Source organism: Drosophila pseudoobscura, chromosome X (genome assembly GCF_009870125.1).
Source record: "Drosophila pseudoobscura strain MV-25-SWS-2005 chromosome X, UCI_Dpse_MV25, whole genome shotgun sequence".
In the NCBI taxonomy this organism is placed as follows: Eukaryota; Metazoa; Arthropoda; class Insecta; order Diptera; family Drosophilidae; genus Drosophila; species Drosophila pseudoobscura.
In genome coordinates this window covers 37438383-37451907 of record NC_046683.1, presented here as the reverse complement: position 1 = coordinate 37451907, position 13525 = coordinate 37438383, and the positions used below count along the sequence as shown (strand labels likewise).

At 43.9% G+C, this 13525-nt stretch overlaps 1 protein-coding gene across 1 annotated transcript; it reads left to right on the top strand.

Moving 5' to 3' along the window:
• The first annotated feature begins 7074 nt into the window (after positions 1–7074).
• LOC117184570 (uncharacterized) lies at positions 7075–12617 on the top strand. Its single transcript, XM_033382839.1, has 2 exons — positions 7075–12298; positions 12377–12617. Exons 1-2 carry the CDS (start codon positions 7359–7361, stop codon positions 12615–12617), a joined length of 5181 nt encoding a protein of 1726 aa, XP_033238730.1. The 5' UTR covers positions 7075–7358.
• The last annotated feature ends 908 nt before the right edge of the window (positions 12618–13525 follow it).

Below are 13525 nucleotides of genomic sequence, written 5' to 3'. Positions count from 1 at the left end.
GGGTGTGTGTAACTTCCAGAAGGAATCGTTTCCGACCCCATAAAGTGTATATATTCTTGATCAGCATCAATAGCCAAGTCGATTAAGCCATGTCTGTCTGTCCGTCTGTCCGTCCGTCCGTCCGTCCGTCTGTCCGTCCCCTTCAGCGCCTAGTGCTTAAAGACTATAAGAGCTAGAGCAACGATGTTTTGGATCCAGACTTCTGTGATATGTCACTGCTACAAGAATATTTCAAAACTTTGCAACGTCCACTTCCGTCCCCACAAAGTGCGAAAATCTGTGGCATCCACAATTTCGACGATACGAGAAAACTAAAAGCGCAGAATCATAGATAATGATCATATCTATCAGATATCAATCATAACGTTCCCCCTCGTTTAGTTTGTAAAACATTATGATGAGCCAATAAAATGCTCGGATTAATAACTATGTGGTTCATGAATAATATTTTAAGATTTGATTCAGTTTCAGATTCCATTAAATAAAATGCTGTTTTTTCAATGTTAAAAGTAATCCTCAAATCTACATTATTTATAAGCAGTTTTTGTTTATTAAATATATCTCCATGAACTTTTCCGAATAGTTCAACCTTATTACTGTTTTGAAAAATATTTTTGAGCATAATGGATCCATCGGTGTTAACGTATCTACCAAATAATAATTTACCATATGGTTGTGCAAATTAGCCTGCCGTTAGGCACGATTTCTGAAGGTTTAATTAGACACACCAGACAGACCGACAGATCAATTATAAGTGAGTTTATTCTAAAGCGGCGCCCTCTTCATGAGCGGCTGCTGCTTGCATAGGCTCCGTTCGCAACATGGCATAAGAGCGCATGACATTACAATTTAAGAGCGTTATTTCATACATGTCTCTTAGGTATAATTATAGCTATATATATATATGCAGGCAACTGATTTGCCTTAACATCGGCCGCGTTGACAGCCTATAGGCTTCAATCCAATGGAATAGGCGCCAAACGATGGATCGATCGCTTGTAGACCCCGGCCTTCGTCCTAATCACGGCCACGCAAACCTTCCCGTCCGCTCCTGGGATTGCCTCCTCCACTATTCCGGTGAGCCACATTTGAGGGGGCACGTTGTCCTCGTGAATTGCCACCACTCTGCCTGGCTCCAAGTTGGCGATCTCCTCGGACCACTTCCCTCGCTGTTGAAGGCTGAGAAGATAGTCTCTGGACCAATCTCTCCAACATCTTTGCTTGATGGCAGACACGAGCTGCCATCGTTGCAGATATGAGAGGCTGCTGTCTGGTCTGGGCAGCTCTGATTCGGGCGGCAGCGAAACTAGCGTTCTGCCGACTAGTAGATGCGCTGGAGTCACCACCTCCCCTTCGTTGGGGCTGCCGCTGTCGACCACCAGTGGTCTGGAATTGAGCACGGCCTCGACGTCCACGAGAACCGTATGCAGCTCGTCCTCCTTGAGCACTGCGCTGCCCATAGCCCTGAGCAGCAGATTCTTGGCGGAATTCACCGCCGACTCCCACAGGCCTCCAATGTGCGGGGCTCGCGGGGTAATGAATTCCACCGAAAAACTGTGAGCCGCAGCATACGCCTTGAGGTCTTCGTCCTTGGCATTGAATGCATCCATGCGCTCCTTGAGCATGCGAGCTGCACCAACAAAATTCGTGGCGTTGTCGCAATAGAGTTTGACAAGAGGCCCACGACGTCCAACAAACCTGGATAAGCACAAAATAAGTCTTTTACAATATCTAGGTGTACGGCCTTAGATGCAAAGCAGACAAACACTGCTATGTACATCTTAAGAGGCTGCTTGCCAAATCTACAATTTTTTGGCATTAACAGTGGAAATTTTGCGTTATGGGCTAGAGGAGCGTTTAATGGGCGACCACCTACTCGAACCAACGAAAACGAGCATGAGCCCACTTTTTCTTCCGAAATGAAGGGAGTTAGTTTTTGAAGTGATGCCTGCAACTTTGATACCTTTTTTATTTTGTCAATCTCCTGCGAGAATGCGTCTCTTTGAACAGCTTCAACTGCTGCTAGAAACGCTGCGCCGAGCTCTTCTGATGACGGACAAGTACTACTCCAAATTACTCCTTTCCTTTTGTTTATGAACCGGCAATTGTGCCTACCACTTTCATATATGATGATGAGTTTTCTATTAGGGTGAGGATGGGATTGTGTTCGCCATCGGCCGCGACAAGCGGAGTGGCTACCTTCTTCTTCTCTAATGACGCGTCCGCTTCTGTCAAACGTAAATGACGATTTTGAGGCCAATCCATGGCATTTTGTTGCAGGAATGACGGGCCGTTAAACCAAAATAGTGAATCTAAGTCTGCTACTGATGATCCCCGAGATACTGGATCTGCAGGATTTTCTTTGGTGGGTACATGTCTCCATGAGGCAGTCGAAGTGATTTCCTGTATCTATGCAACTGGGAGGGATGAGTTTGCAGCCAATGTAGAACCACTTCCGAATCTGACCACAATATAACCTTCTCTACGGGGCAATCAATAATAGATCGAACTTCCTCCCACAACTTTGCCAACAGATGAGCGGCACACAGCTCCAATCTTGGGATTGTTTTTGTCTTTAAGGGTGCCACCCTTGACTTTGCCGTTAATAAGTTAACGGACACTCCATTTGAATGGGACACACGAACGTAGATGCAGCAGCCGTATGCGTATGCGTGGACGTATCTGCAAACCCATGTATTTGACATCGAGTGCTTGTGCTAGCTCCTACAAAACGTGGAATGGTGACTTCATGCAACCTTTGCATGTCCGAAACCATCGACTCCCATCTTTGTTGCAACTTTAAGGCAATGGGATCGTCCCAACCAAGGGTCAAAAGCCTAATTTCCTGCAAGAAGATTTTTGCATTAGTAATCACCGGACATAGCAGACCCAAGGTATCGAAAAGACTGGTTTCGGACGAGACTATTGGTTTCAGACAGTACTTGAAAATGTCTGCCTGTGGGTTCCACATCAGTCCAAGAGTTTTGCAATCTTGCTGATCTCCACTCGAAATAACCAGATTCTCTTTCTGACTGTCACCTAGTTGACAATTAGCAGTCCACTTCGTCAGCACAAATCCGGCTGGCTCTAGGATTTCAACTAGCTGTTGACGCAATATCCGTAGTTCGGATTTCGTGTCTGCGCCTGTAAGAAGATCGTCAACATAGAAATCGGAAGCAAGAGACTTTGAGCCAAGTGGATGCGAATTTAAATGAGTTTCGCTTAGATACTTCAAGCACCTGACAGCAAGAAATGGTGCGCTGGCCGTGCCATAAATTACCGTATTTAGACGAAACACTTGCAAGGGATCCGAGCTTGCACGTCTCCAAATAATTAATTGGAATTTGCGATGCGCCTCATCAAGTTCGACTTGACAGTACATTTTTGTAATGTCTGCTGTAAGAGCGAATTTGCGACACCGAAATCTTAACAACGTTGCGTAGAGGCACGGCTGGATGGTTGCTCCAACCATGAGTAAATCATTGAGCGAGACTTGACTCGTTGTTTTGCACGACGCATCGAACACTACTCTAAGCTTAGTGGATGTACTTTGTGGTCGTTCCACGCATTGATACGGGATGAAACAATGCGGCTCTGCCGGGATTGAGTTTTCCTTTGCAGTCATGTGGCCTAACGACAAGTATTCCTCCATAAAGTCCATAAACATCGATTTTATGGCAGGTTTTTGGCATAATCGCCTTTCTAAAGACAAAAATCGTCTTCTGGCTGTCTCAAACGACGAACCGAGAGATGTCGGGCTAGACTTAAATGGCAAAGAAACTTGCAATCGACCGGAGGGTAGACGTGTGATAGTGTCGATAAAGGATTTTTCACACATAGTTTCTTCGGGGTATACAGTCTTTCTATGGATGCATTTGGAACATTTTCCAACTCCCAGAAACGTTTGACCAAGCTGTCGAGCGGGCAGGCTTCTTGAACTGTGCTCACCATAGAGCAAGTTAATGTGGCTTGAGGGCCTTTGGACTTGCAACGTCCAGACACCACCCACCCAAAAACAGTGTTTTGTAAGGTTAGTGCCTCTCTGCCCTGTTTTACTTGACCATTACTTAAGATATCGAAAAAGGCGTCTGCACCTAATAGCAAATCAACCTTTTGTGGCTTGTAAAAGACTGGATCAGCCAGTGGATAGCTCTCAGTAGCATCCATTAAGGAATCAGGCGGAACCGCCTTTTCTGGATGGTACGAGGAAATCGATGTTAAAATCACGAAATCTGCCATATGCGAGAGCAGATTGTGGTTTGCACAACTTGGTGTGCCGATAAGCTGGATTTTCCAATACCTAACAAACTAATATGCTTTCTAGTTCTCTTTAACTGCAGACTTTTTGCCAATTCATCAACAATACTCTGGCTGGCTGATGTTGGCTTGAGCTGCCTTTAATGTCAACAACTGCTGTGGCTAAAAGTACTTGGTCATTGTCGCATGCCATTGCATGATTCGAAACTAGTGGACGTGCGTTCAGAATTGCAGGCGGATTGTCCAACGCAGCTTGACTTGTGGATGAGTCAGTTGTGTAACGATGTAACAAAGTATGATGCGGTTTGGAACAAACTCTGCAATGTGACGATTTGCACTTTGACACAATGTGTCCTTTGCGTAGGAAATTAATGCATAGCGGAACTCCCTTTGCAAATTGGAAGCGGGTTGCGACTGAAGCTGCAGCGAAATCCGAGCAAGAAGTAATGAAATGATCAGTTGCCTTGCAAAATGAACATTTCTGATCTTGAGAAGGTTTGGCCTGAGCCACAGTCCACGAAGTCTTTCCAGATTGCTTGCTCTTTGAATCCTGACTTGTCTTTTTTCCTCTAGATTGCCCTGAATTCGTCTCTTCTGCAGATAAATGTTGGTAGCGTTTGTTAAGCGAAGATACACAGTCTGTCCAATATGGAATGGATTGATAATCCAGATTCTCTTCCCATCGAAAGCGGGTTTTTTGATCTACCTTGGACATGAAAATGTGTATCAGTAAAGCATCCGAAATTTGTTTATAATCTCCTACAGACAATAGCGACTCATAAATAGCGGAAGCTGTGTCAAGAAGGGATCTCAGCCCAGATGCAGACGGACCTTGCATGCTTTGCAACTCGAACAGACGGGCTATACTATTTAAGAATATTAAACAATCATTATCGTATACCTTCATTAAGGCACTAAGGGCCTTCGGATAGTTTTGTTCGGTCACTGGATAAGCCTGTACTACTCCTAGCGCTTCTTTCTCTAGGCAAGTCAATAAATGATTAAATTTCTCCACATTGCTTAATGTGGGATCGCTATCCACTATGCTACTAAATAGGCCGATAAAATTTTTATACTCGGTATAATCGCCACTGAATTTGGGCAATTTTACTGGCGGCAAATGTCTATTTGTAGCAATTGTCGTATTTAATACCGACTCATTTGCTGTCCGTTGCCCAAATTTAGAAGACATGGACTTGAGCGTGGATTTAGCCTCAATACATAAATCCTCAAGCTCGGCTCGAGAAGCTAAATCTGGGTTGACATCCTCAATTTCTACTTGTAATTGGAAAGCCCGTTCAATGTATGACTCTAATATTTCCATGCGGCACTCCAAATGTGCCTTTGAAAAGGAAGACTGTTTATCTTTAAGAACGCTCCATTTATGATTGATATCTTTCTTAACTGCACTCAGCTTGCGAAGAGTGTCTAACGACTCCACATCGTCAACCTCTGCCGATTGTCTAGACATTTTAGTTCTATAAAATTTTTGTTTCTCAAAAATGGCACTGTCACACTCAGCAATTACACTCACAAATTTTTTCTGCCTGCTAACAGCCCAATGCTGTTACCGTGCTAGAGACTACGAGAGAGAGAGAGAGATGATCGCCAAAATGCCTACAAGCCAACGCTTTCGATTTCGAGTCGAGCTTGTAGTTCACCGAAACGCAACTTAACTGCGCGTATATGTATGCGTATGCTGACCGACCGACCGACCGACTAAACCACAAGTAATGGTATGTGTAATGTATGTGAGTGCTACATGGAGACAAGGAGAGAACACGAAACGATAAAGAGCAAGCGAGCGCTGAATGAGAGAGCACAAAAGTGCAGCTGCGCTGTAAAACGAAGAGCGTCCAGCAAGAACCGTTCGCGCAAAGCAGAAACGAAAATATATGACGAAGACGGGCGAGGGGGGAATGATGAAACCAAAATATTATTTAAATATAAGGACGAACTTCTAAACATTGAATGCAAAATATTATTCACTACTCCAACATCGGTTTATTCAATGTTGGTATTATCACTTTTTCTTAGTTGCACAACAAGTCTTAAGTAAACACTTGATAGGTCTCGATATGTTTCCCCATTTCCTAAGCAAACGAATTTAATTGAAGAGGCACTGTCCAACGAAGCTATGGGGTTATATGAAACTTCTTCTGTTCTCAGAATAGAGCTTTGTGTAGGATGTGGCTCAAAGAGATCCAATTCGCTTTTCATACATTCAATATGGGTGGTCATTTTGATTTAGAAAAAATGTCTCTTATGTATAGTTAATTTCTTTGTTGATTTTTTTTTTTGGTCTCGACTGCGTATGTTTGCTTCCTTCTTTAGATGATAAATGAGATAGTTTTTTCCTAGACCTTCTTGTTCGGGCGAAGCCCGAGTGTAAAATTTATACCATTGTTTTATTGCCTATCAATTCACTTTCTTTTCTATTTTGGTCATTATACTAAACTAACGTAACGTAAGCGTAGCTTTATCTATGCTCGCTCAGCAACATGCTCTCATTTTATCATCTATTCTTATCTATGCTCGCTCTTGTTATCTTTTCTTTCCTATGCCGTCGCTAAGCCGTCAGCAGCTGCGCCTGCTCTAGCAGTTACCGCTTGATATAGTTGGAGAACAGACCCCTTTTGTCCCCAATCTATTACTTTGGCTCGAGATCGGCTCGCTTGCCTCATCCAAGTGTTTCACTCTAATACTATTGTAAAAGGCTCTGGCATCTTTGGCCACCCTCAACACACAAAATACCTATAATAAAATTTATAACGTTTTCGGAAATTAATAATTTGTGAAATTATTGAACAATCATAGTCAGCGAAAAAGCTCGTTGTCTCAACATTTGGTGACCCCGACGTGATCGTCAGTAACAATTTGGAAATAAACAATTATAAACAGTGAAAATTATCCGCTAAACATAACTGTTCGAACGCGAAGCGGTTAGTTCCCATTTCGTCGCGCGCTTGCTTACAAGCACTAATACAGCTACGTGCATTAGCGGCTTCGGGTTCGCTGCACTTGCGCTTGCATACCAAAAAAAATCAAACGGTTGGTTCTTCGATTCTTCTTTGTGCTTTGCTCGCTGCTGCCTGTCGAAAATGGATGAGTCTAATGACGTGCCGGAAAACAGGGTGTCTTTTTACAAACTAAAGGCACTCTCAATATACAAAAAAGCCGTTTCACTTCGAGAGACGATATTGAATGATGAAAACAACCCAATCAGTGAAGATGCGCTAAGTGTTCATTTAAAATTCTTGGAAAAAATGTCCGACTCATTTAATGTTACTCATTCTAATTTAGAAGAGCTTGATGTAAGCGAAATTGGCAGCGACTTAAGCAACAATTTTGACGATTTGGCGATGGAAATCGAAGTTCGTATTCGCTCAGCACTCCGCAGGACTACCCAGAACATGCCGCATCACTCAACGATACGACCCGAGCTCAACGTTACTGCCTCCGGAAATGTACGGTCACGATATCATATTCCTGACATTAAACTTCCCACTTTCCGTGGAGGTTATACTGAGTGGGCAGACTTTTACTCGATGTTTAGCACAGTAATAGATCAGGAGCCCTTTCTATCAAAGATTGAGAAGTTCCAGCACCTGCGCTCATGTTTGGATGGACCTGCCCTGGAGGCTGTTCGCTCTTTGGAAGTATCGGAGAGCAATTATGATATTGCATTGGACATTTTAAACAATCGTTTCAATAATAAACGTTTAATCTTTCAGGCACACGTCGCTGAGATTCTGAGGCATGAGAAGGTTGAAGATGGGTCAACTACAAAGCTACGTACTTTATCGGACAAGCTTCATTCTCACATGAGAGCGCTTAGATCGATGGGTACCATGGAGGAAATAGCTGGATGCATCATCGTTAACTCCACATACAAGTATCTCGACTCTGATACCAGGACCAAATGGGAGGAGCTGTCACCCCCTAACGTCATACCAACATGGGACCATTTTTCGGCTTTTTTGGAGAGGAGATGTCAAGCCATGGAGACCATGGATCAAGCTATGTCGATTCAAATCCATAGCAGTCAGGTTGGAAAACATAAACGAATCACTCATTCAAAACACAGTCTTGTTGCTACAAATACAATCGTATTGGAATGCGTGTTCTGTGATAATAAAGGGCATAACATTTACAGCTGCACTCGCTTTGGAAACCTTTCGCCATCTTTGCGTCTTAGAGAGGCAAGGAAGCTTAGAGTTTGCTTCAACTGTTTGAAGAAGGGACATCGGAATACCTCCTGCAGTTCAGGCTCTTGTCGCACATGCGGTGAAAAGCATCATACCCTTTTACATATCAACAATCCGCTGCCTACGTCAGTTAACACGGAACCTGCAAACGCTACTACGTCTCCTATTCAGACAGACTTATGCCCAGGCCCCAATCTTTCAAGTTCTCTTGTTGCCGCTTCATCACCATGCTCGCCTCCTGCTCAGAATCTTAGCTCAGACGTAGTGCTTCTAGCCACGACAGTCATTATGATAAAGAGTCGAGTTGGTGATCTTCTTCCTTGCCGGGCTCTTCTGGATTCAGGCTCTCAGATTAATTTAATAACCTCTCGCTTTGCTCAGAGGCTTCAGCTGAAACGAGCCAAAGGGTCGGTATCAGTATCGGGTATCGGCGCTGATTCTGCATTTCACACGGAAGGTTCAGTTAATTTGGTCATTCAATCCAGGACTTCCGATTACTTTACGAGTCTCACAGCTCTCGTTGCTCCACGTATTACAGGAAACCAGCCTGCTTCTTCATTTGATGTATCCAAATGGGAAATGCCATCCAATATCAGCCTTGCTGACCCACACTTTAACAAATCTCAGCGCATCGATGTACTTATTGGAGCCAGCTTATTTTACGACATTTTATGCGTTGGACAGATCAAATTGGAGAGGGGACTTCCTATAATACAAAAAACCCGTCTCGGCTGGGTTGTCACAGGTGGAGGTCAGTACTCCCGCAGCTCAGTGCTCCTAGCTGCCTCTAGTTCGACGGAATTGAGTCAAACGCCTACCGTTGGTTTGGATGAGCTAGTGCGAAGGTTCTGGGAAGTGGAAAACTGCCACGGTCCCGCTACAGAAGCAACAAAGGAGGAAATTGCTTGCGAGGAACATTTCAAAAAACATTGCGGTCGGCTTCCAAGTGGCGAATATTGCGTTCAATTGCCTTTAAAGCTGAGTGACAGTCTTCTTGGAGATTCTTATCAACAAGCCTATCGCAGATTTCTCAATCTAGAGCGCAAGTTGGTTCGCAAACCGCTTCTCAAGGCCCAATACGCCGCATTTATAAAGGAATACGTCGATTTGAATCACATGTCCCCTGTCAAAAGTGACGCACTTAAACAATGCAAATTTTTTCTTCCTCATCACTGCGTCTTAAGAGAAGAAAAAACCACCACAAAACTCCGAGTAGTTTTCGACGGATCCGCTTGTACATCTACAGGATATTCCCTCAACGATATATTGATGTCAGGCCCAACAATTCAGCCAAAGTTAGTTACGACTCTTCTTCGATTTCGTACCTTTCGTATAGCATTGACTGGTGACATTTGTAAAATGTATAGATGCGTCCGTGTCTCGCCCCAAGATAGTTTTCTGCAGTGCATACTGTGGCGTGACTCACCCCTCGAGGAGCTAAGGACATTCAAGCTGGATACCGTGACCTATGGAACGAAACCAGCAGCATTTCTGGCCGTCCGTTCTATGCACCAACTAGCGGCAGACGAGAGTTCGTCATATCCAATTGGCTCTGAAGTTGTGCTGCGGGACTTTTACGTGGATGATTTGCTAACGGGGGGAGATACTACAAATGAGGTGCTGGAAATAATTCGCCAGGTGTCAGGACTATTAGCCAAAGGAAATTTCAAGATCAGAAAATGGTGTTCCAACGATACATATGTACTCGATCAAACACCCCATGAAGATAGGGAAACATTTGTTAAATTTACTGATGGCAGCGATGTAACCAAGACGCTAGGTTTAGCATGGAATCCCACTTCGGATGAGCTATTATTTTCATTCTGTCCCAATCAAGTCCCTTCGAAACCAACTAAGCGAGTTGTATTGTCAACTATTGCACGATTTTATGATCCACTCGGACTTATAGGGCCAGTTATTACTAAAGCAAAAATATTTCTACAGCAGCTGTGGAAAGAAAAGCTTCATTGGGATGAAAGTCTGCCAGTCTCCTTACGCACAACTTGGATCAACTTTATTCAGCAGTTTGACTCTATGCAACAAATTTCTTTCCCGCGCCTATCTTTCCTTCGAAGCAGCAACCTTGAAATGCATGGATTTTGTGATGCCAGCATGAGTGCTTATGGAGCTTGCATCTACGCTGTTTCGCAAGGCGACAATGGAGTCAAGGCAAATCTTCTATCTTCCAGATCTCGTGTAGCGCCACTGAAGACTATCACAATACCCAAGTTGGAATTATGTGGTGCAGCGCTACTCGCTCAGCTTATGCATGAAGTGTCTTTGATGAACTTCAAGTGCTCTTATTATTGCTGGTGTGACTCCACAGTCGTTTTGGCTTGGATCAAGAATCAACCATCCAACTTCAATGTATTTGTCGCTAATAGACTTTCTGTTATTCAGGAACTCACATCTGGAATGTCTTGGCTGCACGTGCCAACTGATCTAAACCCTGCCGATATGCTTTCTCGAGGATCATTACCAGCTGAGCTCATCAATTCTCATCTTTGGAAGTATGGACCTACATACTTGACAGCCAGTAAGGATCAATGGCCAAGTACACCTGCTCTTCCAGAGCCGGTTTTGGAGGCACGAAAAACCATACTAATTACAAACTGCGCGTCAAGATATTTGGTGGAAGAATCAAAGTTTGTAAATTCCTTCCCCAAAATGCAACGAATTTTTGCGTATGTATGCAAATTCATTCATCGACGAAAGTCTGGAATAACTGTGGAGGACTTGCGTTTGGGAACCGAACTGCTTATTCGTCTTACTCAACAATCTCGTCTATCCACTGAAATAAGAGCCCTGGAAACGCGAAAGGACATCAAGGCTTCAAGCTCGATCGCCTCTCTTTCGCCATTTTTAGATGATTGCGGTTTGCTTCGAGTTGGAGGGCGTCTTAAAAACTCTACCTTGGACTTTGAAGCACGACATCCCATAATATTGCCCAAGAATCATTCCATCACTTCTGCTCTGATACGGCACTTACACGAAAAGCACCTTCACGCTGGACCCCAGTCGCTATTAGCCATCATTCGTCAAACGTACTGGCCAATCGGTGGCCGAAAGACCGTAGCACACGTAATCCAAAAGTGTGTCAGATGCTTTAGAGTGAAGCCTCGAACTCTCGAGCAAATAATGGCAGATCTTCCGGTGGACAGAGTCAGCGAATCTCGTGCATTTTTAGTTACCGGCGTGGACTATTGCGGTCCGTTCCTTTATAAATCAGAAGTTCGAAACCGGCCCCCACTAAAGTGCTACATGAGCATTTTTATATGCTTCTCCACCAAGGCGGTTCACATCGAGCTTGTGAAGGATCTTACAACATCTGCGTTCCTCTCTGCTCTTCGCCGTTTCATTTGCACCCGTGGAAGACCGATTCGTATTTGGTCAGATAATGCCACAAATTTTGTTGGAGCGCGGAACGAACTGGCGGAACTTAAGTCGCTATTCCTAAGCGACAGTCATCAAGAAGCCGTGCATCAAGCTTTTCTCAACGATTGCATCGATTGGCGTTTCATTCCTCCTAGATCGCCACATTTTGGAGGATTGTGGGAGGCGTCAGTCAAGCTTGCTAAGCATCATCTTCGACGTGCCCTCGGATCCTCGCTTCTTGGATTTGATGAGCTGCGCACTCTCGCGTGCAATATCTGTGCAATCATTAATTCAAGGCCATTGTTTCCTCTTTCAGAGAACCCTGCAGATCTCGATGTACTCACGCCCAGCCATTTTCTAGTTGGCGCCCCTATCACAACCTTCTTGGAGCCTGACTTGGTTCATTTAAACGTCGATCGCTTGGACCGTTGGCAGAAGGTCACACAGCTTCAGCAAATCTTTTGGTCTCGCTGGCGCCAATCGTATTTAACCAGTCTTCAAGAAAGAACGAAGTGGCGCACCCGGAATCCTGAGCTTCACGTCAATGATGTCGTTCTTGTTAAGGACGAGAACTTCCCTCCTCTGAAGTGGCCTCTAGCGAGAATCCTCGAGCTCATCCCAGGAGCTGATGGCGTATCTCGAGTCGCCTTGATCAGGATGGCTACAGGTGTTAGCCGAAGAGCACTTGCAAAACTATGTCTATTGCCTCTACGAGATGAGGTGAAAGGCATGGATCCTTCCACGGGGGGAGTATGTTCGGGCGAAGCCCGAGTGTAAAATTTATACCATTGTTTTATTGCCTATCAATTCACTTTCTTTTCTATTTTGGTCATTATACTAAACTAACGTAACGTAAGCGTAGCTTTATCTATGCTCGCTCAGCAACATGCTCTCATTTTATCATCTATTCTTATCTATGCTCGCTCTTGTTATCTTTTCTTTCCTATGCCGTCGCTAAGCCGTCAGCAGCTGCGCCTGCTCTAGCAGTTACCGCTTGATATAGTTGGAGAACAGACCCCTTTTGTCCCCAATCTATTACTTTGGCTCGAGATCGGCTCGCTTGCCTCATCCAAGTGTTTCACTCTAATACTATTGTAAAAGGCTCTGGCATCTTTGGCCACCCTCAACACACAAAATACCTATAATAAAATTTATAACGTTTTCGGAAATTAATAATTTGTGAAATTATTGAACAATCATAGTCAGCGAAAAAGCTCGTTGTCTCAACACTTCTCTTTCTATTCTTTTTACCTGCCCCATTCTGGAATGGGGTTAACTTATTAATGGCTTTATTTGACAGGTTTTGCAAAGTAATTTTACTTTGTTCTTGTATAATGGTTCTTAAAGGTTTTCGACCAAACTCATTTATTACGGCCTTTCCAGTCTCAGAAGCTTGGTTTTTAATAGCTTTTATCCCCGAAAGGAATAAGTAGTGGTTTTATGTCATTAAAAAGACCACTAAAAAAACTCCCAATTCTCTGTTGCATCCACAATATTGCAGATTCGAGAAAACTAAAAACGCAGAATCATAGATAACAATCATATCTATCAGATTGCTGAATCTGGATCAGATCGGATCATTTTTGTAGCCAAAAGGAACAAACCAATATGCACTGGCTACGCAGCGCCCGACGTCACGCTCAGACTGATTTTCTGTCTCTCTCGCACGCACTCTTTGTCGTGTC